We start from the raw sequence: 27,873 nt of genomic DNA on the forward strand, positions 1-27,873 counted from the left end.
TCATAGAGAACAAATTGATGGTCGCCAGATGGGAAGGGGCATGGGAGATGGGTAAGAAAAGTGAAGGGATTAAGGCTTCTGGCCGAGATGGAGGTGTAGGTAGATACGCTCTGCCTCCTCATGACGGGAGACTCAAAAGTGGGAAAGTTTTAGTTTAAGGTAAGAGTTAATAAGCCTAGTAGTTAATGCATGTGAGAAGCTCCTGTTTCAAGACCTGCAGGCACGGCCTACCCTGACTGCGAGAGACCGCAGCAACTGACCTTTGTCCTCCACAAGAGACCACTAGCAATCTAGGTGGTATCCAAGCCATTGTGTTCCAGGGAGAGGCAGGCACCCACCTGGGGCACAGCTAACTGCCCAGCACGGGAATGCTGCAGTTGTTTTTAAATCTAATTTTCCCTGAATGCCAAACCCCTCACCGCACTTTGTTCTCTGTTACAAAAAGGCTGGCTTGAAAGGAAATGTAAGCCGGTCTGTTAAGGTACAAACCCACTGTCTCCTCAGAGTGCTGGCCATCTGAATAAAGCGCCCATAAACATTCCATCCCTGTCTTTGCTTATTGGGTCCGCTAGGTGACAGGCAGCCCAAGCGCCGGCTTTTCCGGTTTCACTCGCACAATCAAAAGAAGGCCAACAGCCCCTTTGGAAACAGAAAACAACCACAACTGCCGGAAAATCGAACTCTATGGAAGGCTGACAATCGAGGAGTTAAAGAAGAAACATTCACCCAGACTGGCTGGTGGGGCGGAGAAGGGCAGCTGGGGTGGAGAGGACGTGGCAAGGCGGCGGCGGCTGGCAGGCAGATGGGGTGAGCGAGGCGGTGGCCGGCGCCCAGGCACTCCCCCGTTCAAGTGTGGATAGGCTGGGAGGAACAACTGGGGAGTGAGACAGAATGTGCAACCCAGGGTTCCAGCTTGGGGAAATAAAGCCTCAAAACTTCTGGCTGTAAAAACCTGTGAGGGTTGTGGTGGTGGGAGAAATTTCCAGTCTCACAGGAGAGTCCACTGGAGGGACCCGTGCGGTCCTAGAATATACGCAGACCCACTCACCGGGGAATCGGCACCAGAAAGGCGCAATTCACTTGTGGGTAGCTGGGGGCAGTGACTGAAAGTGAGGCAAAAGCTGAGCAAGGGACAATGTTCTCTCTCTGACCCCTCCCCCACAGACAGCACCACAACGCAGCCAAGTGGGTTGCCCCCCCAATACCTAAGGCTCTGCCCCTTACAATGCAACAGGTGCGCCAAGACAAACAAATAGGGCCCAAAAGAAAGAACAGATCGAAACTTCAGAAAAAGGACTAAGTGATGAGGAGATAACCAAACTATTAGATGCAGGGTTCCAAACACTGGTAATCAGGATGCTCACAGTAATGATAGAGTACGGACGGAAAATAAAGGAAGAAATGAAGCCTATACAAAGTGAAATAAAGGAAAATATACAGGGAACCAACAGTGAAGGGAAGGAAACAGACTCAAATCAACGATTCGGAACAAAAGGAAGAAATAAACATCCAACCAGAATAGAATGAAGAAACAAGAATTCAAAAAAAGGAGGAGAGGCTTAGGAACCTCTGGGACAACTTTAAACATACCACCATCTGAATCATAGGGGTGCCAGAAGGAGAAGAGGAAGAACAAGACATTGAAAACTTATTTGAAAAAATAATGAAGGAGAACTTCCCCAACCTGGCCAAGGAAATAGACTTCCAGGAGATCCAGGAAGCTCAGAGAGTCCCAGAGAAGTTGGACCCAAGGAAGCACACACCAAGGCACGTCATAATTACATTACCTGAGATTAAAGATAAGGAGAGAATCTTAAAAGCAGCAAGAGAAAAGGAGACAGTTACTTACAAAGAAGTTCCCATAGGACTATGAGCTGATTTCTCAAAAGAAACCTTGCAGGGAAGAAGGGGCTGGAAAGAAGTATTCAAAATCATGAAAAGCAAGGACCTCCATCCAAGATGACTCTACCCAGCTATCATTTAGCTATCATTTAGAATGGAAGGGCAGATAAAGTGCTTCCCAGATAAGGTCAAGTTAAAGGAGTTCATCATCGCCAATTCCTCATTATATTAAATGTTAAAGGGACTTATCTAAGAAATAGAATAAGAGCAAAACTAGAACAAGCAAATGACAACAAATTCACAACTATCAACAACTGAACCAAAAAAACAAAAACTAAGCAAACAACTAGAACTGGAACAGAATCACAGAAATGGAGATCACAGGGAGGGATATCAGTGGGGAAGGGTAGGGAGAATGGGGGGAAAGGTACAGGGAATAAGAAGCATAATTGGCACAAAATAGACAGAGGGAGGTTAAGAATAGTATAGGAAATGAAGAAGCCAAAGATCTTATAAGTATGACCCATGGACATGAACTAAGGGGGCAGAATGTGGGAAGGCGGTGGGGTACAGGGCAGAGGGAGAGAAATAGAAGAAAAAAAGTGAGACAACTATAATAGCATAATTAATAAAATACACTTAAAAAGAAATGCAAAAAAAAAAGTGAAGGGATTAAGAAGTACAAATTGGCATATATAAATTTTCATGGGGATGTAAAGTACAACATAGGAAATATAGACAGTAGTATTGTGATAATTATGTATGGTGTCAAGTAGGTTCTAACTTATCTGGGTGATCTATTGTAAGTTGTAGAAACATATAATCACTATGTTGTATGCCTGAAATTAATATAATATTGTATGTCAACTGAAATTGAAAAAGAAAATAAGTGTGAAAATGGAAGCTGATGATCAGCCATGCTCCATGGCAGTGGATTCACCTAAAGGATGATGTGAACAGTGCACCTCTGTGGTCTACAGAACAAACAACTGCTGTAACCAGTAGGCTTTTTTTCAGTGGCCACACAAAGATTTTAAATGAGAATATAATATGGACCACCATTCTTAACTCCTTAAAGTAATCATTATCTCTGCAACTGGCTTCATTACTTAGTGCTTCTATGTGGGTGGAGGAGGCAGTTTAAGGAACTTTCGCTTGGCCTTCATTGTTTTAATGACCCTTACTCCATTTATCAGGGAACCAGTGAAAGCATCCTGCAATCTGCTAAGTACGTTCATTGATTTTTCAGTGAAGGACTAGAAAAATGACAACAAGCATGTCTGCCAAACTTTGCATAGTTTATGAGAGAGATTTGTTCCAGTAATTGGTTTGTCACCTTGCTCCCATAGGCCCCCACATTAATGAAGGATCATGATAGCATTTTGTTTCCCCTTGTACTCATTCTCACCTCAGACCCTATATTTGACACTAGTAAGAGCTGAAAACTACGTTTCTCCAAGATCTGAGTAATATTTGAGGAAGGAGTGGGGGAATGAGTTTTATAAATACATTTATTATTGCCTTCAAAGTTTTCCCTTGAGGTGATCCTGCTTCCACTGCAGTCAATGGATCTTGATCTGAGAACTAACTCAGGTCTGGCGATTGGGTGAGGGATCATGATTTTCCACTGTCGCACCTAACATCATCCCTGAAATCTTTTTGCATGCAAAAGTCATTTTATACCATCATTGGCTCCCCATCTATCTCTCTCATAGGAATATCGTGTTCTATTAGACCTGGCACACTCCTGTGGATCAAAGATTATTGGGTTGACATTCCAACCTTATTAACATTACATTACTTACACAGATTTTGCCTTCCGTGGTAAAATGTCATCATATAGCCTATGCCATTCTGGAATCTTGTCATTTCCAATGAGGCCTAGGAAGCCCAATTCTATAGCAGCATCAGCCCAGGTCTACAGAAGATAGACACTACTGTGAGCTACTTAGAAGGGACAGTGCCCCTTTCATTAGCCCATTCCTTACAGATTTTAGTGAAGGGATGTCCTCAAGACCCTCTCAGGCAACATATCCAGCTGGTGGATTTTCTAAATCTTACACCCTGAATTCATTCTAACATGCCCATCTCTCTGAGTGTTAGGCCTGATTTCCATCACAGTCTGCCTTCTTTCAGCTGCAGGAGGTGAAGGCATCTTTAAATGGAGGCTTTCTGGGTTTTATAATATATTCCAACTTGATAGCTGGCTTATCTGAGCCACCATAAAGGAATACTATGGCCATTAAAATAGGCATCAATTTCACAATTATTATACTTATCATTGCTCCAGGACTGTCAAGAATGAGAGCTCTTACCTAAGCCATTGCATCTCCTTCCACTTGAATCCACCATAGGTGAGAGACTTAGTTAATACAATGGCACAGGTATTATCATCACTCCACTTCCTGCTGTAAAAAGGGTCCTTGTTATCAAACGGCTATCGAGCGATCAAATTTCAAAACCCCATTCTTAGAATCTACGTCCTAGGATCACTTCTGGTACCAACTATCTCAGGTAGCTTTCTTCTGGTGCAAACTCAGAGAAAAAGACTTGAGTTCAAGTAGTTCATTTAAGATGTGCCTCCAGGAAATACAAGTATCTGAGTGGAAAAATAAAAAAGGGAAGGGAAAGAGCCAATACAATGTATGTCAATGGGAAGGCTACTGCTGTGAGCATCTGGGTCTCATTCATGATGCAAATCTCTGAGAAACTGTAAAACTGCATCAGAATTGTTCAATATTAAGAGGAAGGAACCTGGTTTCTCCACAAACTCCTAACTCTCAGTGGTTGCAGGCTGCTACTGGGAGCACTGATTCCATAGCATTTTCTGACCTTTCATATACACTGAGCAATCTTCTGCAGTTATTTAAAAAAAAAAAAAAAAAAAAAAAAACTCCCCTGCCAAAAAAAAAAGCTCTCAGTGATAGAACAACAGTTAGCTGCCTGCATATATGGAAAGATAAGAGACAAGAGGCTGGGAATGGAGCATTGACCTGATTTGAGATACCAGCATTATCATATATAACATTACTTTATGAACTTGATTCTATTTCTGAATTCTTTATACTACTTCATTGATCATCTTTCATACTATTTATATGCCATGCTGTTTGAATCACACATGCTTTATATACATTATGTCTTAATATCAGATAGGGCTATCCTCCCCCTCATTATCTTAGCAATATTCCAGCTGGTTATATAGACTTCATAATCAAATCATTTAACTCTAAAAAAATTACTGATTTTTCTGTTGAGATCATGCTGAATTAGTATCGTTGAAAGAACTGGCATCTTTATGGACTTGGAAAATGCTAAGAACCATAGATGTTTGTCTATTTGAAAAAGTCAAGTTTTTGTTTTATAGGATTTAAACTTCAAAGCATATATGTTGAAATTTCTTATTAAAAGCACTCCTAGTCCTGGCTGGTGTGTCTCAGTTGCTTGGAGCATTGTCCAGTGAACAGAAGGGTAGCAGGTTCAATCCCCAATTGAGAGGCATGTGCCTAGGTTTCAGATTTGGTCCCCAGTCAGGGCACATACCTGAGTTTGGGGTTTGGTCCCTGGTCACAGTGGGTGCAGGAGGCAACCAATCAATGTTTTTCTCATATTGATGTTTCTCTGTCTCCAAAAAATTAAAATAAAAGCATTCCTAATTTTTCATATTTTGGTGCTGCTAATTTTAGTGGGAATTTCTCTTCCATTAAATCTTGTAAAAAGTAATTGTTCATATATATGGAAGCCTGTTTTTAGGTTAATCTGCTGAATAACTGAATCCATGGATGTTTGTGTTTACTTTTAATTATTGATTTAATCATTAATTCCCTTGGGGTGTCCACGTATACTTTGACATCATTGTCAATAAGGATATTTTCATTTCTCACTTCAAAGTGCGAACGATAGCCAGCTCCTTTCTTTTTCCCCACCACTTGTCATCCCAGAGCCTCTTATTTTTTTCTTTCCAAGGAGACTGAGTTCCACACCGATGGGACTGAAGTCCCTCTGCAGGGTGCCTCTGGGGCCCTTCACAATAATTTCAAAGTGATGTTGACATTTTCTGGGATATTGACGGTCTGATTGCTGAGAACTGTCTTTATCCTTGCAGTAGATGTGACAAAGAGCAAAACTCATCATTTGAGATCACAATAAAAATTATAAATAAAATATGGAATCTAAAGAATATATGGACAAAATAGAAACAGACTCATAGATACAGAGAGCAGACTGATGGTTGCAAGGGGTGAGGGGGGTTGGGAGATTGGGTGAAAAAGGTGAAGGGATTGAGAAGCACAGATTGGAAGTTACAAAAATAGTCATAGGGATGTAAAATACAGCATAGAAAATGTAGTCATTAATATTGTAGTAACTGTGTATGAAGCCAGTTGGGTACTGGAAATATCTGGGAGAACATTTTGTAAAGTATATTGTTTTCTAACCACTATGTTGTAAACCTGAAACTAACACAAAATATTATTGAATGTAAATTCTAATTTAAAATTTTTTAAAAACATTTTAAAATTGTAAATAAATATTAACTGTAAAGATTAATTATAAATAAAGATGAAGATCTTGTGTACATTTCTCATCTATATTTCTTCATACACGTTTCTCATTTGTGTCCTTTCCTCATTATTCTATAAAATAATTTGTTTTTTCCATTGAATTGTTGGAGACTTTCATATAAGGGACTCTGTTGGTGTTTATGTTGATTGACATTGCTTGTTATGAAAGTGGATTATTTAAAGAGCTACTGACTTTACAACTGAAGAGAATGAAACAGAAAAGTATTGTTTTAACATAATAGCACTAGTCAGGCTTCTGGCTTAAAAAACTATAAAATAAGGGAGAACTTATTTCTGTTGGGGAACTTGTCCCTTTAATTTCCATCTCTTAGGTCACTAGGATTTGTGTTCTTTAGTTGAAACTACTGTTTTGCTGTGGCCATGGACAGAACACACTTTGATAAAATATTTTAGAGCAAGTGGCTTTTAGATGGAATTCATTATTCACTGTTTTCATGGATAGCCTAGATGAATTAATGGGAGGTAGACCCATAATTGTATAATAACAGTAGTAAAAATAGTGAAATTAATAGTTACTATCAATTGCTCACTTACTGTATTCTAGTTATGATACTAACTGCTTAATGTTATTTTATTTGATCTTCACTGCAATCCTGGATCATAAGTATTGTTATTATCCCTATTTTACACATGAAGAAACTGAGACCAAAAAGCTAGTGGTTTTCTCTGGACTATACAGCTGGTGAGCAGTGGAGCTTGACTTTGGCCTTAATGCTCTACTATCCAAGTCTTATAGGTTAATTATAGAATGACATTGAGGTATACTGGGTAGGGGAGGGCAGTGAATGACAAAAGTAGGTTTACAGTTGTGAGTACACAAAACAGAGTTTATTCTTGTATTATTATTTATTAATTATTGTATTATTTTTCCGTATGAACAACTGTAAACCTACTTTTGCCCCACCCTGAATGCTTACTTCAACAGTGGTAGCATGGGTGGCAAATACCTTAATTGTCAAAGCTATGGTCAGCACCTTCGACAATCAAGGATCAAAGGGCCACAGCAAGTCTTCCTCTTATAAAGTCAGAGTTATGATGCTCTAATGGATTCAAAGAGCTCAAGAGGTAGCTGTCCCAAGGTATTCTATCTTGAACTTCTCTTGAGGATCATAGAATTGAAAAAGAGTCTCTGGTGGGGAAAAGATTAAGTTGTAAGGCTTCTTATGCACTAGGACAGAAGAACCACTTTTCCCCTCCAGGTTTATTGAGGTATAATTGACAAATAAAAGTATGTGTGTGTACACACACATATACACACACATACATGTACACACATATACACATACATATATATGAAGTATACATGATCATCTAATTGATATATGTATATATGGTGATTTGATTACCACAATCAAGTTAATTAACATATCCATCGCCCCACACAGTTACCTTTGTGTATGTATGTGTGGTGAGAACACTTAAGATCTGGTAGCAAATTTCAAGTATACCACATGGTATTGTTAACTATAGTCACCATTCTGTACATTAGACCCCCCAGAACTTATTCATACTGTAACTCAAAGTGTACCCTTTGACCAAGATCTCTCCATTTACCCCACCCCTCAGCCATGAAAACCACCATTCTACTCTAGGTTTTTGTGAGTTTGACTTCTTTTTTTTTTAAAGATTTATTTATTCATTTTAGAGAGGGGAAGGGAGAGAGAAAGAAAGGGAGAGAAACATCAGTCTGCGGTCACCTCTTGGGCACCCCCCACCGGGGACCTGGCCCACAACACAGGCATATGATCTAGATTGGGAATTGAATCAGCGACCCTTTGATTAGCAGGCTGGCACTCAATCCACTGAACCACATAAGCCAGGGCAAGACCACTTTAATCTTAAAGAGAAGGTTGCCAGTGTATAGAAAAGCCGCATTCAAAGATACAGAATATAAACTTTAACCAGTTGTTAGCAATGGGACAAGATTTTCTTTCAGCAGTCTGAAAAAAAGGAGGCTGCCTTTTGGAGGAAAACATTCTGGATTCATTTGGAGGACATCAGCATCATTAATGGAAATAACTGAAAGGAAAACAGGCAGCAGAGCTAGGACACCAGTGGGAGCAGTAAGTAATGAGACAGCAAATGAAAAGTGCATGTTACCTTCTGCAAGTGACTAAGTTTAAGTTTCATTATCACTGAAATACATCCTGTCATTGAAGGCCTGCTACAAACTCTTCTAGGTAATAAACATAAAGAACTGAACATGGAGTTGGAGCAGATGACAAGGCAAATGCAAAGATCTAAAGCAAAGATAAATGTATTTGAGGAATAGAAAAAAGGCCAGGGAATGTGCAAAGTAGTGAGGGAAGGGGATTGGAGTAGTAGATAAATGAGAAAAGTAGACACAGGCCAGATCATGTGGGACCTTGTGGGCAATATTAAGGACTTTGACATTTATTCTAAGTCGGATGGAATTGATTGAAGGATTTTAAGCAGGTGCATGGCATGATCTAATTTACATTTTTGCAAGATTGCCCTGACTTCTATGGAAAGAATGGATTGACGGTGGGGAGTGGCAATAGGGAAAACTGTTAGAAAGAATAGCAGAAGTCCAGCCAATAAATACTGGTGATTCGGAAAAGATGGTCGTAGCACAGATGGTCAGATACAGTACAGATACATATTTTTGTATGTAGAGACAACTGAACTTTCTGATGGGTTGTATGTGGGGTGTGAGAGAAAGAATATGATCAAGAATGCTTGTGAAGATTTTTATTTGATTTGAGCAAATCAAGTGACCCATGGAAGGGAAAAGACTAAAGGAGGTATACAAGGTTTGTCCAGAAGGTATCCAGCTATGTAATATGAAAAATAGAGACATTCATTGAAGAAGATACAAGATACAAGAAACATTGTACATAGGACAATGACACCTCGGTTCTCTTCAAAGTAGGCAATTTGGGACTTCACACAGTTCTCCCAGTCGGCATCAGCTGGCCTGTTGTAATCTCCTGAATTTCATCAGTGGTCTCTTCCCTTTTAAAGGTGATTTTAGTTGTGAGAAAAGCCAGAAGTCACAGGGTGCCAAATTTGGGCTGTAGGGAAAACAGAGTCACCTGGGTGATTTGATGTTTTGCCAATGAGTGGGTGCGTTGTCATGATGAAGCTGCCAATCACCAGTTGCCCATAGCTGTGGCCTTCTGAATCATCCAAATAGTTTCTGCAGCGGAATGCTCAAGTTTAATGCAAACTTTGATGCAGATTTGTTGCTCTACTCGCTCAGTCACTTTGAATGCGACAGCCAAACAGTACACACGCTCATTCACTGACATCTACTGTTCCCAGTGACTAGTACAGTGAAGTTACCATTGTGCATGCACATTCCAGTCCACTCTCCTTGGCTGCCAAAGTACATTGATGTCTCACAAATAGTTACCATCACGTTAACAATGGATGGACTCTTTCTGGACAGACGTTATAGGTTTTGAGGCATAGGGATTAGGAATTCTATTTTTATTGTGATAATTTAAGGTGCTTATCAGGTATCCATATTTTGAGATGACATTTAGACAACTGATACAAGACTAATGCAAAGTGAAGAGGTGAAGGCTCGAATATTAATACCATTTAGATAGTCAGGAGACTAAATTAGATTTCTTGTGAAGAGAGTGTATTTATACAAAAGAATGGAGAGTACCAACCAAAAAGGCTGCTAGAAGATAAGATCATTGTAAATGCCTTGCTGATACCTGCTGTTATCATTAGTTGAGGTTTACAGTGCAACTTTCCCCAAGAATTTGGAAATTGGAGAAATAGTCCTGTATCAGAATTAAACTGTAAAACCAACACGTAGTGGGACAAAGCAGATATGAAGTGCCACTTTAAAGATATAGAACAATTCTAAAATCTGTAAGACATCACTGTAATCTGTGTTATGGGATAAATTGTGTCCTCACAAAGTTCATATGTTGATGCTCTAACCTGCAGAATCTCATAAGGTTAACCATATTTGGAGATAAGTTCTTTATAGAGGTAAGTTAAAATGAAGTCTTCAGGATGAGCCCTAAATTAATATGACTGGTGTCCTTATAAGAAGAGGAAATTTGGACATAGGTTTCACATGCATAGAAGGAAGATCACGTATACACAGAGGAAGAAGACAGACATCTACAAGCCAAGGAGAGAGGCCTGAGAAGAAACCACTACTGCCAACACCTTGATCTTGGACTTCTAGTCTCCAGAATTGTGAGAAAATAAATTTTTGTTGTTTAAGCCACTCACTTTGTGGTACTTGTTATGGTAGCCCTAACAAACCAGTGCAATTTGATTAAATGTAGTAACACAGCAAGTAAAAAAATGTCAATCAGATAAAGGTTTAATCACTTAAGGAAGCATACAAAAAATAAAATATACAAATCTGAAACCAAAGAGGTCAGTTATAGTTGGAACTATATGGCAAGTTGGAACAAATGCCATATCAAAGAAGAGGTGGTTAAGTCCTAAATGTGAACACATCCATGAGTTTGTCATCAGAGAGGCTGACAGAATAAAACATTGAAGTAGGAAGAAGTAGAGCAAACAGAAGCTTGGGAAGACAAAGTGAATACATGACATAAAACATGCAAAAATAGAGCAAGTTGTGAGTGAAAACCTCAAGGTAAGAGAAAAACTTTCCACTAATCTTATAAATAGTAGGCTGAAATAACCAAGATTCATAGTTTTTACATACCTCAACATCATAAAGCCTTGAACAGAAAGGCTGGTTCAGACAGAAAGTGTCACTTTGTGTGTCAGACTACCCATGGCCTCCCAATATCCATTCTCACCTTTTAAATTATAATAGTTACCCCGATTTTTTTTATTTGGCACATTTCCATCCCACTAAAATATAACATATCCTAGGTCTCCCTCATTGTAAAGTAAGGGTTTCTCACTAATGAGAAATAAGAAGTGTATGAAACTTCCAAGAGGTCTCCATAAAGGCATAGAGTGAACATCTTTGCCTTTTCTTCACCACTTTCTTGGAACATGAAAATGAGGGCTGAAGTTTCAAAATCCATCTAAACCATTCTGGTCCATGAAGCAAAGGCCATACTCCAGGGCAGGGGAGAGAGGACAGAAAGCTGGAAGGAAGCTGGGCCCCAGTGACTGAGGAGCCTTGATATCAGGCTTAAACTATTGATTTCCAGAGTTCTTTAATATGAGAGAAATAAACTTCCGTCTTAGCCTATTGCATATGGGATTAAGTGTATAGCTACACTAGTGTTCCTCCATGACCTGTTTCTAGCCTATTTTTTCAGTGTCATCACCTACTACTCATTCTGCTTTTTCAGTCATTGACTTCATTGTGTTTGTTATTCCCAAAATACCCCACCACTATCCTGAATCCACAATTTTTCTCATTATTTTCTCCGAGTGGAAATCCCTATATTCTGTTTTCTTTCTTCCTACATATTAAAGTTTCCTCATTGTTAAAAAAATTTACTTAAATTAAGATATAAAGACAATTTACATGCCTAATCTGTCACTCCACTTATTACCAGCATTTCCTGAACTTATTTGGTAACTTTTCCTTTTACTGACCGGTGTTTCTCTTGAAGCTGTGTGCTCAGGTGAAAAGGGGAATCTTTCCAGGTACAGAGTAGTGATTTCCCCCATAAGTGGTCCATAAGAAACTTTTTTCCTCCAAATTTCTTCATTGATAACTTTCTTGATTTTCTTTTCTTATGTCTACTTGATCTTTTCTCTCTTGATATTCAAATGTCTCTCACTTATATCTTAGTTTTTTCACTTATCATACTCTGCTTTTATGATCATTTCATTCACTCATTCAGCAAACATATGCTGAGGAGTGTTGGAAGTAAGGATGGTGGGAATCTGAGTTAGAAGTTGAAAAGTAACTTTTAAAGTTTCATCTCATTTTACCCTTTCAACAACCTTTTAAAGATCTATTATTATGCCCTTTTCCAGGTGGGAGAAACACAGGAGGTAATTATGTTACCTGCTCAATGCTAGACAACAGGAGAGCATAAAATTGAAACTTGAGATCAAGCCTTCTGACTTCTGTTATCTCCTGAGTTCTTTTCCACTATTCCATATTAACTTCTCGCAGGATTAGCAAATAAAAGGCCTTCCTGAAGAATCTACCTCTTCCTTGTTTTGTTAAGTAAACACAGTAACTTCTGTTTTAATTACTTAATCTGAATTTGAATGCCTCAATTGGAACTGCACTTTTCAGTCTTTTAGAGCCCCTCCCCCCAGGATCCCCCCACCACCCCTGAGGTCTAACTCCAGGTTGCTTCCCACATTTAAACCACCTTCTTGGTTCTTACGGCTTGTGAGTTTTTGACACTTGAAGGTTCTGTCAAACCCTGTTTTGGAATTCTACTTCAAGAGTTAGGAAGGCTGGGCTGAAGTCATAGCTAAGTTCACCCATTAACTAGTCTTACCATAAGTATTTTTGTTTTTTAAAGATTGAATTTTCCCTTTTACTAAAAGGAAGAGACCTTTATTCCTCTTCCCTTTTATTTTTTTTAAACTTCAAAACTGGTGATACTTTATCTCTTTTTTAATTTAAATTTTTAAAAAATTTCTTTCCATTACCATTTATCCCACCCCTTTTCTTAAAGGAGTTTCTTGAGCAAACCCGTAATCATAAATTTTTCTACTGTCTCTTTTATAATGTATATAGGCACCTTGCTCCAAGCTGTAAGTACCTGCTTGTCACAGAGACAGTCGTTTTATTTTTTACTTTGGATAATGGCAAGTAACTAACACAAATAGCAACCCAAAGGGTGACTTACCAAAGGATGTATAGCAAACGATGTTAAGTCCTCTGACATGAAAACAAGCATGTCATAGATTGTATCTGCTTGGTTCCACAAAAGAGTGAGGTTTCTGTCTTTGTAATGGCTTTAGCAGATTGCCTGAGACGCCCAGCTCAGCCTGGTTTAATGTTTACTTAATAATAGGGCTCTCCCACCTCTCTTTTTTTTCTTTTCTACATTTGTGGAGCCTTTCCGAAGTGGCAGGATATTTTATTTTTAATTTTTCCTCGACACTATGAATTTACTTATTTCTCTCACTTTGACTACCCTTCAGCCCCCAACCCCCAACAGTAAGTAACTTGCTCCTTGCTCACCGCACACTTCGCTTTGAGGGCCGGGTGAGATCGCGTAACGCGTCCTCGGCCAGAACCACGATTCCCAGAATTCCTGGTGCTCTCAGCGCTCTCGGCTTCTTCTTCCGGTCCAGGAGCTGCTGAAACCGAAAGTGCTGTGTTTTGGGCGCTCCGCTGGGATTGATTCACCTTCACCTGCGCCAGCCCAAGTTGACCAGGTGGGAAACCAGACAGACAGTAAAACATGAACGGAAGAGTGGATTATTTGGTTACTGAGGAAGAGATCAATCTTACCAGAGGACCCTCAGGTATGCGCGGCACAGGCCATCTCCGGGATTGGGGCACTTGAGGTGTAATTGCAGAGCAGACACCTCTTCGGCTGAGCCAGATTCTTTTGGCCTCTGAGAGGCAGGCCTCTGTAACGGTTTCCTGTAACGCTTTTGAGCACGAAGAAGAGTATATTGGCATCCCTAGCCAGAGGACTCCAATCTCATTTTATTTATTTATTGTTTTAGTTGGATTACCACGTGTATTATAGTCAGGACGGGTTTCTTTCTGCTAATGGTATCGGAAAATGCCGAGGGAAAGCGTGCTTTTTAGCCAGCACGCCATGAACAACACGCCCTCCTTCCACTGCCTGGTCTATACGTGTTCCTGTGAGAGACTGTTCAGTAAAAACGGGAGCGTAAACGGTGTAGACTGTAATTGCACAGCCGTTTTCTTCGTGATAGTATCCTTGCGTCCCTCCTTCCTTTCATTTCTGGGAAATTCATTTAGTGTCAACTAGAATTTAAAAGCAGAAAGAGATCTGTTACAGCAAGTTCCCAAACCTTCCCAAAATTACATAGGGTTTTGCTTAAAAACAACAACAAAGAAGTTAATTCTTATGTTCCATCTCTAGGAATTTGGATTCAATGAAAGTGTTTTATTATTTGGGCTTTTTCCTCTCTTTTTCTCTGTCTCTTTTTTCTTTTTTTAACAGGCTCATGATGCTTCTAGGTTGCCACCAATTTTCTGTTTCTTGACATGAATAGTGGTTCCCTGATTCTGCTAATGTCACGCCCTTACTTGCCCCTGCAGTCCGCTTCACCCTCATGCTCCTCATTCACTAGGCTATTACCGTTACTACATGCTGCCCGCCTTCAATTTTGTGGCCTTTCTTTTACGCCTCCCTAGTGTACTGATTCAGAGTTTTAGCTTTGGGATTATGTAGGTCCAAATCCAGTATCTAACTTCCTACTAGTTCTTCGATATTTATCCCTTGATCAACTTTACTGATGAAAGCCTTAGTTTCTGGTCGCTAAAATGTACATGATGATAGAATATGCTTCATAGAGTTATGAGGACGAAGTGAGTTCAACTATGTAAAACATTTAGAACATTTCCTGACACATGGTAAGCACTATGTAAGTATTTACTATTTCTGTTATTGTTAATAGACGAAAGACTAGATTAACACAGTAAATTCCACTAAATACTGTTATTCCAAGAGTCTCCAGTAAGTCATCAAATACCATGAGCTCTTTCTCGGAAATGTTTCTGTGAGCTTTCCACTCCTTTCTGTTTCCATCACTACTACCTAAAACAGTCGATTGTCTTTTCTCACCTGGAATTTTGCAGTTGCCTGACCACCATTCATAAGATTGTTCTTCATAAAATATGGCTTTCAGAATCCTTCATATTTTTCCTTCTTTCTTGTTACAAAACATTGGAAGTTGATGTTACTGACTTTTGAAGCTAACATGGAAAATTATTATTAAATCAAAAAATTTTTTTCTGTTTTTCATATTGGTACTTGTTCTTCTGCTAGGGCCCATTAAAACAATGGTAGTTCCTTTTCTAATTGCCCTGCAAATATTTGAAGGCATCTAGTTGTCCTGCTCCTGTTTTGTTTCTTTCTTCTATAGCCTAAATATCCCTAGTTATTACATTTGCTCTTTTGTGATATGGTTTAGGTTTGATTCTTGTCTCTTAGGAATTTAACATACTTTTACATAATCCTTTGACTTTGACATCCAACAGTATTTCCAGGATCTCCTGACTAGAGCAGTGCAGAACTCTGATATTATCTTGCATGTTCTAGTCACTAAATATTTTTAAAGGTCAGTATAGAATCTTTTCACCTATTTTGGTGTTTGCCTAACAATGTTGCTAATGTTTAGCTCACCATTCACTAAAAGTTTGCGTCGATGGTGCAGACCTAAAGTTCCTAATGTTAGCATTTTCTTTGAATCATTGGGTTAGCACAAACTTCAAGGGACTAATTAAGAAGAATAATAATATCTAGCTAATACATTTCACCCAAAAGTGGTAATTTTTGTATTGTATGTGCATTTATTCAAAGTGAATGGATTTATTCACTGGGTGACTTCTTTAATTTTCCTAAGTATGTTCATGTCTTACACATATAAGTTGATAGCTTAGGAGAGTAGCCCACACATTTTGAATTGAACTAAGGTTAAAACAGTCATTTGAGGTTTGGGTGGTTCAATTAACAAGAAAGGTTATCAAGTTTCTGTTCATCACCTCCCAGAGCTAGTTACATGGTACGTGGTACTCCTAAGAAGTGTTACAGTCTAATTTAGCTTTTCTTCACTGTATCATCATGAAGATACACAGGGAAGAAGTCAGATATCACCACTAGAAACTTCCAGTGATTTTGGCAGTCCCAAATAGATCTTCCTTTCTATAGAAGAACTATGAAAAGCCTCTAGTTCTCAGTATGTATTTCTGTTTGTAGGCTGTATTGCCACTCTTTGTACAACTTCCTATGCAGGGACTTAATAGTTCAATCAGGTAACTGCAAGAATGTATATACCTTTGCTTTTTTGTGCCAGTGTTCTGTTAGGGGCAAGAGTCTTGGATAGTTCCAGTGTTTGTGCTGATTTTGCAAGGCAGATGAAGTATTCTGTCTGATTTTGCTTACTGCAAAGGAAATAATGAAATCTTGGGAAAATTTAAAAAATGAAATGAGTGGGAGGCAAAAAGAAGTTGGCATGCATTTTGGCTTCTCTCCGGTACCAACTTCCTCAGCTGTGTAAGGAGAGGCTTTAGGCCAGATGATTTTGGAGTTTTCTTCCACTTCCAAGAGTTCAGGATTCCTTGGCCCATTTCATGTTGTTATTTTATGATTCCTGCCATTTTGGACTAACAGTGGGTGCTGGAAGAATTGTCAGAGACAGTGGTCACAATCTCATATGCCTTCAAAAGTGTGAAGAGTTCACCTATTATGCTTTATGGAACACTATCTCTTCTTTCTGTGGGAGTCCAGCTTGAGTATAGTCTCTAGGCCTTCTACTTTTTCCTTTATCAAAAATTGAAAGTTCTTAATGTTGGAGAGACTCAGTTACTCTAAGAAGTATGACAAGAATCTCATCTAGGTTTTTTTTCCCCCTCTCTGTAACAGGTATAGATTAGCCATGAAGACGACCCTACTGTATATTAGGTATTAGGGTTAGGACTCCCTGTTCAGGACTGTGGCCTCAATGGGTTTCAACAAGGTGTTCCTGAAATCTTTAAAGAGGGAAGAAAATCACTCTTTTTCTATATTCTTCAAAGGAGTTTCAGAGGATAAAATGGGTTGGTATAATGTTTTAATAATGAATAATTAAGCAAGGATTATATTTCTGGCACTGTGCTAGTTACTTTATCTATGTATTAACTCACTTAATTTTCACAGCAACTGAGTGGTAAGTGATTAATCCACATTATTAGATGAGGAGATTGTTTCTCAGAGAGATTAAGGATTTGCCCAAGTTCTACAGCCAGAGAGAGTCAAGAGCTAGGAATTTATCCTAGATCTGTTGATGCTGCTGTTTCATATGCTACCTCCCAGTATAGTAACCATGTCTAAGGAGTTGCCTGCCAGCCTTTCTCCTAACCTTTATTTTGTTATATCATGCCGTATTCCCAGAAGGATTTAAGGCATCTTAAATGACTTACACAATCCACAGTGGAAAGTTTTTATAGTTTGCTGTTGATAGAGCTGAGGGCATGTCAAGACAAGAGCCTAAAAACAAGAAATCTCATTAAGTCCAAGCATTTAAACTGCTCCAGATCTGTAGTGTGCTTTGTATTTAACCCTGAGACTGTTGCTAACAGTTTTCTGATCTATTCCTTCATGTACCAAATAGATCTGAGACTAAAATGCTATATCCTTTCCCTATTTTCTCCTGATTACATGAGACCTAGCCCTCATGGAAATTATATTTCAATAGAGACATGGAATTCTCATATTAAATTAAATCTCAGTGCAAAGGTGTATGTAATGGGTGGGCAAAGGAAGTATATAGGGGAGCGTGTTCATCTGACCCTGTGATGGAAAAGTTCAAAGAGTGGAGCTGTTGATAAGGCCCAGACTGATCAGGTACAAGAAGACAGAACTTATGTTGATTTTATTAAACAGGCTTTAGGCCAGAGTGAAGAACAGGGATGGGTATGGCTTAAGCAGTAATAGAGAAAATAAAGTAAATTTAAGCATATTCTGAACTTAGTGAGTAAACGAGCCTAAAAGAAGGAGATGTGAAGGAGACACAAGGTTGGTGAGATAGGTAGAGACTGGATTATGAAAAGTTCTCAGTGTTACCTATCTTTAAGGTTCCATCTTGATTCCTTCCCTGCCCTAGTCAGTGGTTAAGACTGAATTCAAGATTCACTGCCTCCAGGAGGCCTTCTAGACCCAAGCTATATATCCTCTTATTATGAGTAGCATATACCGCTTTTTGAGTGCTTATCATGTATTGCCACACTAAGCACTTTGTTTCATCTTCTCCCAACAAGGAACAGAAGTGGTTATTATTCCATTTTGTAAATGAGAATACCTTGACTCTCACGTCACACAACTTATTTTTTTATTTTTAAGTTATATTTTATTGTTTATGCTATTATAGTTGCCCCAATTATTCCCCCTTTGCCCGCTCCAGACCATCCCACTCCCTTGGCAATTCCCACATCATTGCCAGCCAGACGACCCCACTTTGCCACCCAGACCACCCCACTCCCTTGTCAGTCCCCACACTGTTGTCCAAGTCCATTGGTCATGCATATATATTCTTTGGCTGCTGTATTCCCTGTGCTGTCCTTTATATCTGCATGACTAATATGTAGCAAACAATTTGTACTTCTTAATCCCTTCACCTTTATCATCCATCCTCCTGACTCCCCATCCCATCTGGCAACCATCAAAACATTCTCTCTATCTATGATTCTGTTTCTCTTCAGCTTGTTCATTTATTTTGTTTTTTAGATTCAATTATTGGTAGACATGTACTTATTTCCATTTTATTATTCATCCTTTTGGTCTTCTTGTATTTATTAATTTTTAGAGAGGGAAAGGGAGTGGTAAAGGGAGAGTAACATTAATGTGTGGTTGCCTCTCACATGTCCCCTAGTGGGAACCTGGCCTGCAACCCAGGCATGTACCCTAGACTGGGAATCAAACCAACGACCTTTCGGTTTGCAGGCCAGCACTCAGTCCACTGAGCCACACTAGCCAAGGCTGATCATCTTCTTAAAGATCTTTTAATTTTTCATATAATACTGGTTTGGTGGTGATAAACTCCTTTAGTTCTTTTCTTGTCTGGGAAACTCTTTATCTGTCCTTTGATTCTAAATGATAGCTTTGCTGGATAGAGTCTTGGTTGTAGGTCTTTGCTTTTCATCACTTTGAATATTACTTGCCAATCCCTTCTAGCCTTCAGAGTTTCTTTTGAGAAATCAGCTGACAGTCTTATCTGAGTTCCCTTGTAGCTCACTAACTGCTTTTGCTCTTGCTGCTTTTAAGATTCTCTGTCTTTAACCTTTGGCATTTTAATTGTGATATGTCTTGGTGTAGACCTCTTTGGGTTCATCTTGTTTGGCACTTATAAGTCTATTTCCTTCACCAAGTTAGGGAAGTTTTCTGTCATTATTTTTTCAAATAAGTTTCCAATTTTTTTCTTTGTCTCCTCATTTGGCACCCCCATGATGTGAATGTTGGTACACTTGAAGTTGTCCCAGAGTCTTTGCACACTATCCTCATTTTTTTTTGAATTCTGTTTTCTTTTTGCTGTTCTGGTTGGGTGTCTTTTGCTTCCTTATATTCCAAATTGCTGATTCGCTTCTTGGCTTTATCAGTCTACTGTGGATTTCCTGTATATTGTTCTTCATTTCAGTTAGTGTATTCTTCATTACTGACTGGTTCTTTTCTAAGATTTCCATGTCCTTTTTTATGCTGTTGAAGTTCTCTCTGAGTCCACCTGCTCTCCCCCTAAATTCATTGAGCATCCTTATAACAAGTATATTGAACTCTGCATCTAGTAGTTTGCTTATCTCCATTTGTTTAGTTCTTATTCTGGAGTTTTGTTCTCTTCTTTCATTTGGGCCATATTTCTTTGTATCTTCATTTTGGCAGCCTCCCTGTGTTTCTTTCTATGTATTATATAGAGCTGCTATGAATCCCTGGCTTACTAGAGTGGCCTAATGTAATAGGTATCCTGTAGGTTTCAGTGGCACAGCCTCCCCTATCACCTAAGATGGTTTCTTGAGATGTGCCCCACTGTGTGGGCTGTGTACACCCTCCTCTTGTAGTTGAGTCTTGATTGCTGTTGGAAGATCAAGGGGAGGGGTTTACCCAGGCCAATCAGCTGCAAGGAATGGCTGTGACCACTGACCACCAACCTCTGACCTCTGTGGAGGATCTGCTGTGCAGGAGCCCACTCCACAAAGCAGAACTTAACTTCAGCAGGGCTCTGGTGCCTGATGAGTTTGCCCCTTGAGTGTGTTGCTTGTGGAGGTGGTTGGGTGGTGGTGCTCTGATGTGGTCTGTAGCTGTCCACTGGGTGTACAGTCTCTGGGGCCTCCAGGAGGTTCAGGTCAAGGTCAGCTGCCATCTGTGTTCTGTCTGAGGCCACCTGGCATAAGCTACAAAATGATCTACAGATTGCTGGGCTCAGGGCCACTTAGTGAAAGGTACAGGGCTCTCTGAGACCAGATAGTGCTTGTTTGAGAGAATTTATGGAAGTGTGAAGTATGAGCCAAGACCAGCCACTGGAAACAGCTTGGGTGGGCCCAAAACTGGGTGAGATGGAACCTCAGGGAATTGCCACGGTGGGGCAAACTGTGCGACCCAGATGGATGGAGTTTCAGATATGCAGCCCACCTGTCAACTCTGTGGGGGGAAGGGCCCAGAAAAGGAACAATGCCCTCTGCCAGGATTTCTCTCTGGGAGAAAGCTGGCTCCCTCAGGTCTCGCCCTGATGCCAGACACTTCAGTTCCTCCTCTTATGCCTCTGGTGCTTTTCAAGCTGCTTCCTCGTGCTGGAGCTGAGAGGGAGAGAGTCCAAGTAAGCCTCTGTGTGGACCCTTTAAGAGCAACTGCCTGGGAATCCAGAAGTTTCTGTTTTTCACAGCCTCAATTGCTGCTGGTTTTTGCAGCCAAAAGTTGTGGGGACCTCTCTTCCTGGCACTGGAACCCTGGGCTCGGGAGCCTGGTGTGGGGCTGGGACCTGTTGCTCCTGAGATATCCCTCCTGATTTTTACCACATGTGTGTGTGGGAGCAGCCCATTCCATAAGTCTGCCCCACCTACCAGTCTTGAACTGGTTTCTTCTTTAATTCCATAGTTGTAGGATTTCCACTCAGCTCAATTTTTGGTGGTTCTGAATAATGGTGGTTCTGTAGTTTAGTTGTAATTTTGATGTGGTTGTGTGAGTAGGTGAGCCCTGTTTACCTATGCTGCCATCTTGACCGGAAGTTGTCCCACAACTCTTTAGGTGACAGAGTTAAGAACTAGATCTAGGTCTGTGTGACTTAAAATTGAGGCTCTGAACCATCACAGAAAGTTTTATTTTTATCCTTTTGCTACTACAGGGCTCTGTGTGAATCCCTATGTTGGTGTTTATTTTTATGTTTGCTTCCTTACTTGTGTCTCTTCCTCCTTCTGCTTTACTCTGAGCTCTTCTTATTCAAAGGATATATATTTCATCCTTTGCTTTCATAACACCTTGTCTGGTATATGACACAAAGTGGTCAGCAAAAGTTTATGAAATGACTAGGCGTGTTAAGTAAATTGAACCAGTAACACGGTCTGTTTCAGCTTTTAAAAAGTTATAAACAAGGTTCTCCATAAATACAATTTAAGACTGAAAGAATGAGTTTTGACATAATGTGTTATAATGGATGGGAAATTAATACCAGAAACAAGGAGCTAGAATAGATGGGAAACCACACAGAGAGAAGATTGCTTCAAGGATCAGTCTAAGATTTTTTTCAAGAACATCCTTAAGAATAACTATAAAGTGTTAAATATCTAGGAAATACTTTGAAATAGTAGAAAAGCAAACTGATAGACACCTAACTGTAGAAACATTTTGTAAGGTCATGTAACTAGGCATCCAAGTAGCTATATTTGAATAAAAGCAACATTATCGCACTGACAGGTGTGGCTCAGTGGGTTGGGCAGTTGGGCATGGTCCTGCAAACTGAAAGGTTGCTGGTTCAATTCCTTTTCCTGGCACATGCCTGGCTTGAGGGTTCGGTCCCTGTCAGGGTGCATGCAAGAGGCAACTGATCAATGTTTCTCTCAGACATGGATATTTCTCTTCCTCCCTTTCTCCCTCCCTTCCCCTCTATCTAAAAATAAATAAATAAAATCTTTTTAAAAAAGTAACATTATTGAGGAAGAAATTTATACTTAGATTATGAATCAGAACGAACTGCTGGTCTCAGGAATCTCTGAAATGAAGAGAAGCTGATTTTAAAAATATTCACTCAATGTTTACGATATTATGATTAGAAATCATGGATACTAGAATAAAAAATTTAAAAATGATCCCTATTTTTAAGAATATTGCAATTCAGTAGGAGAATTACTATGATAAGCATGTGTTAAGTAACTTCAAGAGGTAGAATAATGAAAGTGCTGTGGTTCTTCATCAGATATGTTGTATTCCTTGATGAGAGTCAATGAACCTTTTCAGGCAAAAAGGCCCAAGAAAATATTAAATGCTTTTAGGAAGTATTTCGGAAACAAATTAGATAATGTCATTCTCCCCTTCTAAAAAACTAAGGCATATTCATGCAATGAATATACATTGTATAGTTTACCATATGTTGGGCAAGAAGAGGCAGAGTAAGAGAAAGTTGAAAAGAGGGCAGTGGTGAGGGTACAGGTTGTAATATGAGGCAAAAATGAAGAGATTGAAACATTTCAAAAGCAAGGGAGCTGGTAGACATGATGTACAGCAGTTGAGACCAGGCATTTACATTCAGTGCTTGAACAAGGGCTTGTTCTGGAATGAGAGAATAAGAATGCCTGCCTAGATATTTGAAAGAGAAGTTCAGGAGCAATAAAAATAGGCCTTCGTGTACATCCTGGCAGGTACTGCCTGAAAAATCTTTGGTAGGTTATATTCTTTGTTGCCCCCTTCACATGAAGCACTGGAATGGGGAGAGACTGACTGTGGCATAATATATTTCTTTTGTTGTTTCAGCATCTTTCTGTTGAGGTGAAAAAGTTTCATTGTCATTTAACTAAAATCTTTTATTTTTTCCTTTATAATTTTATTTTTAACTAATAGGTTATTTGATTTTCAAACATTTAGGTATTTTAAATTGTGCCTTTTGAAAATTCATATGTTGAAGCCCTAACCCCTAATGTGTATTTGGAAATAGGACATTGAAGTTATATAAGGTTTGGGATCTGACCCTACAGAATCACTGATCTTATTGGAAGAGACCCACATGCACAAAGAAATCAGAAGAGCACACAGCAAGATGGTGGCCTCTTACAAGTCAATAGAAGAAGACTCAGAATGAAACTTATCTTGTTTCTACCTTGATCTTGGGCTTCCCAATCCTCCAGAACAGAATTTCTATTGCTTAAACTATCCAGTCTTTGGTATTTTGATATGGCAGCCCAACAAGACTAATACATTCATTTTTGCTGGTTTCTCCTCAATTATATCTTTTGAAATTTATTGAGGCATAGTGTATGGACCAGCTTGTAGTCAGTCTTTGTGAACATTACCTGCACTAGAAAAGAATGTTTTATAGTTGTTGAGTGTGTTGTTCTTTAAAGGTAAATTAAGTCAAGTTGGTTCTTAGTGTTGTTCACGCATTCTATATTTTTATTTTTCTGTTTCCTTGTTCTATCAAATACTGAGAAAGAAGTGTTGAAATCTGCAGCTATCATTTTTTATTTGCCCTTTTCTCATTTTAGTTTGTTTCACTGATATTCAAATTCTGTTATTGAATGCATTTATACTTAGTGTTTTAATGTCTTATTGATGAATTAAATCTTTTTTTATTAGCAAATGTCTCTTTTTATCCTTTGTAATATTCCTTATTCTGAAGCCTACTTTCTATTGATGTTAGTAGGGCCAATCTAGCTGTTTGGTATATCTGTGTCCATCCTTTAATTTTTAACTTGTATTTACCCATTTATTGATGATTTCTGGTGGTATTCATTTCCTCATACAGGTCCAGGTTCCCATTCAATATTTTTTTTTATTTTGCCTGAAGAATTTCTTTTGACATTTATCATTGTGTAGATATGTTTGCAACAAATTCTCCCAACTTTTGTTTTTCTGAAAAAGTATTTCTTTGCCTTACTTTTTGAATGCTGTATTCACTGGATATCGAATTCTAAGTAAACTTGTGTTTTTCTTTCAGTATTATAAAGATAGCATTTCTTTTTTTCTATTTATTTATTTTTAATTTTTCTTTTTATTGGTTATGCTATTACAGTTGTCCCATTTGTTTCTCCTCTTTATTCCCCTTTCCCTCCAGCATTCCCACCCTTAGTTTATGTCCATGGGTCATACATGTAAGTTCTTTGGCTTCTCCATTTCCTATACTACTCATAACCTTCCCCTGCCTATTTTGTACTTACTATTTATGCTTCTTATTCCCTGTACCTTTTCTCCCATTCCTCCCCTTCCCGCACCCCTCTGGTCTCCATTTCTATGATTCTGTTCCTGTTCTAGTTGTTTGCTTAGTTTGTTTTTTAGGGTCAGTTGTTGATAGTTATGAGTTAGTTTTTGATCTTCTTTTTCTTAGATAAGTCCCTTTAACATTTCATATAATAAGGGCTTATGATGATGAACTCGTTTGGCTTCACCTTACCTGGGACATGCTTTTTCTGCCCTTCCATTTTAAATGATAGCTTTGCTGGATGGAGTAATCTTGGATGTAGGTCCTTGTCTTTCATGACTCTGAATACTTCTTTCCAGCCCTTTCTTGCCTGCAAGGTTTCTTTTGAGAAGTCAGCTGATTGTCTTATGGGAACTCCTTTGTAGGTAACTGTCTCCTTTTCTCTTGCTGCTTCTAAGATTCTCTCCTTATCTTTAATCTTGGGTAATGTAATTATAATGTGCTTTGGTGTGTTCCTCCTTTGGTCTAATTTCTTTGGGACTCTCTGAGCTTCCTGGGTCTCTTGGAAGTCTTGTTTCCTTTGTCAGATTAGGGAAGTTCTCCTTCATTATTTTTTCAAATAGATTTCCAATTTCTTGCTCTTCCTCTTCTCCTTCTGGCACCCCTGTGATTCAGATGGTGGTATGTTTAAAGTTGTCCCAGAGGTTCCTAAGCCTCTCCTCCTTTTTTTGAATTCTTGTTTCTTCATTCTATTCTGGTTGGATGTTTATTTCTTCCTTTTGTTCCGAATCGTTGATTTGAGTCTGTTTCCTTCCTTTTACTGTTGGTTCCCTGTAAATTTTTCTTTCTTTCACTTTGCATAGCCTTCACTTTTTTCATTCATTTTGTGACCATACTCATCCAATTCAGACTACCAGTATTTTGAACTATGCATCTGATAGGTTGGTTATCTGTTCATTACTTAGTTCTATTTTTGGAGCTTTGATCTGTTCTTTCATTTGGGCCATATTTCTTTGTCTTAGTGAGCCTGTTACGTTGGGAGGGACAGAGCCTTAGGTATTCGCTAGGGCAGGGCAACCAAGGTTGCTGTGTTATGACACTATGTGTGGAGGAGGGGTCTGAGAGGGAACAATGCCACTTGCTCGACTCTCAGCTGGTTTTCAGTCACTTCCCCTGCTACACACAAACATGTTGGGCCCTTCTAGTGCTGATTCCCGGATGGGTGGGTTTGTTTACATTCTGGGACCCCACGGGTCTCTCCAAGGGACTCTCCTGTGAGGCTGGGAGTTTCTCCTCCTGCCTCAACCTCCACAGGTTTTTACAGCCAGAGATTTTGAGGCATTTTCTCACACTGGACCTCTGGATTGTGTGGTCTGTCTTACTCCCCATCTGTTCCTCAGAGTTCATCCGCATGCAAATGTGGGACGGCTGGGTCCACCAGCCATTGCCTTGCCCACCCTGTACTCCAGCCACTGCTTGCCACGCATCCTTTCCACCCCAGCTGCCTGTCTCCACCCCCACACCAGTCTGGATGAATGTTTCTTCATTACCTCCTTGGTTGTCAGACTTCCATACAGTTTGATTTTCTGGTAATTCTGGTTATTTTTTGTTTTTAAATTTGTTGTTGTCCTTTTGGTTGTGCTAGGAGGCTAAGTGTATTTACCTATGCCTCCATCTTGCCCAGAAGTCCTAAAGATTATGTTTCATTGACTTATGGCTCACATAGTTTTTGAGGAGATGTCTATTGTTATTCTTTCCTTTTCTTCTTGTATGTAATGTCTCCTTTTTCTCTTCTGATTACTTTTAAGATTTTCTCTTTATACCTGGATTTGAGCAATGTGATTATGATATGCTTTGCTCTTTTTTTTCTTTTGTGTTTATCCTCATTGTAGTTTGTTGAGCTCCTGGGATCTACTTATGTTTTTTCATCAAATTTGAGCCAATTGTTTCTTCAAATATTTTTACTGCTTTCTTTTTTCTTCTTCTTCTGGAACTCAAGTAACATGTATAAAACTGCTTGCTATTATTGCACATGTTTCTGAGTTTTTTAAACTTTTTTGTTGAATTTATTGCTGTGACATTATTTAATAAAATTATATAGGTTTCAGGTGTACAGTTCTGTAATACATGATCTGTATATTGTATGTTAACAGCCCCAGGTCAAGTCTCCTTCCATCATGATTTATTCCCCCCATACCCTCTTCTACCTTTCTCTACCCCACTTTTCCTCTTGTAATCACCATACTGTTGTCCATTACTATTGTCTGTGTCTGTGAAGGTTTTTTCTTTTTTTTTAGCTTAATCCCTTTTTTTTGGGGGGGTCTTAATCCCTTTATCACCCAGCTCCACAATTCCTCTCCCCTCTGATAGCTATCAGTCTCTTCCCCATCTATGAGTGTATTTCTTTTTTCTTTAATTTTTTTGTTGTTTCAATACATTCATCTCAATTTACCCACCACCAATTTCCCCTGCCCCACCCACGTTCCCTCCCTCCCTCCCTCAGTCCTTCCCCACCTTGACTTCATCTGTGTGTATTTTCACACATGTTTCCTGATGTGTCCCTTCCCCTTCCTCTCCCTGCTACCCGCCTCCCTCTGTCCCTCCTGTCCCTGTTGGTTTCTTCTTTCTTTCATTGCTGCTAGTCATATTTTTCTTGCCTGCTTGCTTTGCTGATTAGGTTCCACTTATAGGTGAGATCATATGGTATTTATCTTTCACTGCCTGACTTATTTCACTTAGCATAATGCTCTCCAGTTCCATCCATGCGGTCGTGAAGGGTAGTAGCTCTTTCTTTCTTTCTGCTGCGTAGTATTCCATTGTATAAATGTACCATAGTTTTTTGTTCCACTCATTTACTGATGGGCACTTAGGTTGCTTCCAATACTTGGCTATTGTAAATTGTGTTGCTTTGAACATTGGGGTGCATAGGTTCTTTTGAATTGGTGTTTTGGGATTCTTAGGGTATAATCCCAGCAGTAGAATCACTGGGTCAAAAGGCAGTTCCATTTGTAGCTTTTTGAGGAAATTCCACACTGTTTTCCACAGTGGCTGCATCAGTCTGCATTCTCACCAACAGTGTACTAGGGTTCCCTTTCCTCCACAACCTTGCCAGCACCCGTTGTTTGTTGATTTATTTATGATGGCCATTCTGAGCGGTGTGAAGTGATATCTCATTGTGGTTTTTATTTGCATTTCTTTGATGGCTAGTGATGATGAACATCATTTCATATGTCTCTGGGCCCTGTTTATATCCTCCTTGGAGAAGTGTCTGTTCAGGTCCTTTGCCTATTTTTTAATTGGATTGTTTGTCTTCCTGGAGTGGAGTCATGAGTTCTTTATATATTTTGTAGATCAAACCCCTCTCCGAGGTATCATTGGCAAATATACTTTCCCATACAGTTGGTTCCCTTTTCATTTTGCTGATGTTTTCTTTAGCTGTACAGAAGCTTCATATTTTGATTAAGTCCCACTTGTTTTCCTTGCTCTAGGGGACATATTAGTGAAAATATGGGATATCTGAGAGTTTCCTGCCTATATT

General features: G+C 39.3%; 2 protein-coding genes across 3 annotated transcripts in view; one reads left to right on the forward strand and one right to left on the reverse strand.

The window, feature by feature from the left end:
* The window catches only part of LOC129065925 (disintegrin and metalloproteinase domain-containing protein 21-like), a 41,719-nt gene extending 28,178 nt beyond the window's left edge, over positions 1 to 13,541 (reverse strand). The window contains exons 1-2 of one of the 2 annotated variants that reach the window (XR_008528629.1): positions 13,169 to 13,541; positions 9,097 to 9,460 (exon numbers count right to left, since the gene is read on the reverse strand). The gene's annotated coding sequence lies outside the window, so the exon portion shown is untranslated. Of the gene's footprint in view, positions 1 to 9,096; positions 9,461 to 13,168 lie in introns of those variants that run through there. The other variant, XM_054567341.1, reaches the window with a different exon arrangement.
* A 58-nt stretch (positions 13,542 to 13,599) lies between these two features.
* Positions 13,600 to 27,873, forward strand: part of SYNJ2BP (synaptojanin 2 binding protein) — a 39,643-nt gene continuing 25,369 nt past the window's right edge. Inside the window, exon 1 of the mRNA XM_054567342.1 lies at positions 13,600 to 13,793. Within this exon, the coding sequence (XP_054423317.1) occupies positions 13,730 to 13,793 (64 nt within the window). The 5' untranslated portion in view covers positions 13,600 to 13,729. The remainder of the gene's footprint in view (positions 13,794 to 27,873) is intronic.

The sequence above is a fragment of the Pteronotus mesoamericanus genome, unplaced genomic scaffold (assembly GCF_021234165.1).
Source record: "Pteronotus mesoamericanus isolate MK-2021 breed Mesoamerican mustached bat unplaced genomic scaffold, CSHL_Meso_final contig_182, whole genome shotgun sequence".
Lineage (NCBI taxonomy): Eukaryota > Metazoa > Chordata > Mammalia > Chiroptera > Mormoopidae > Pteronotus > Pteronotus mesoamericanus.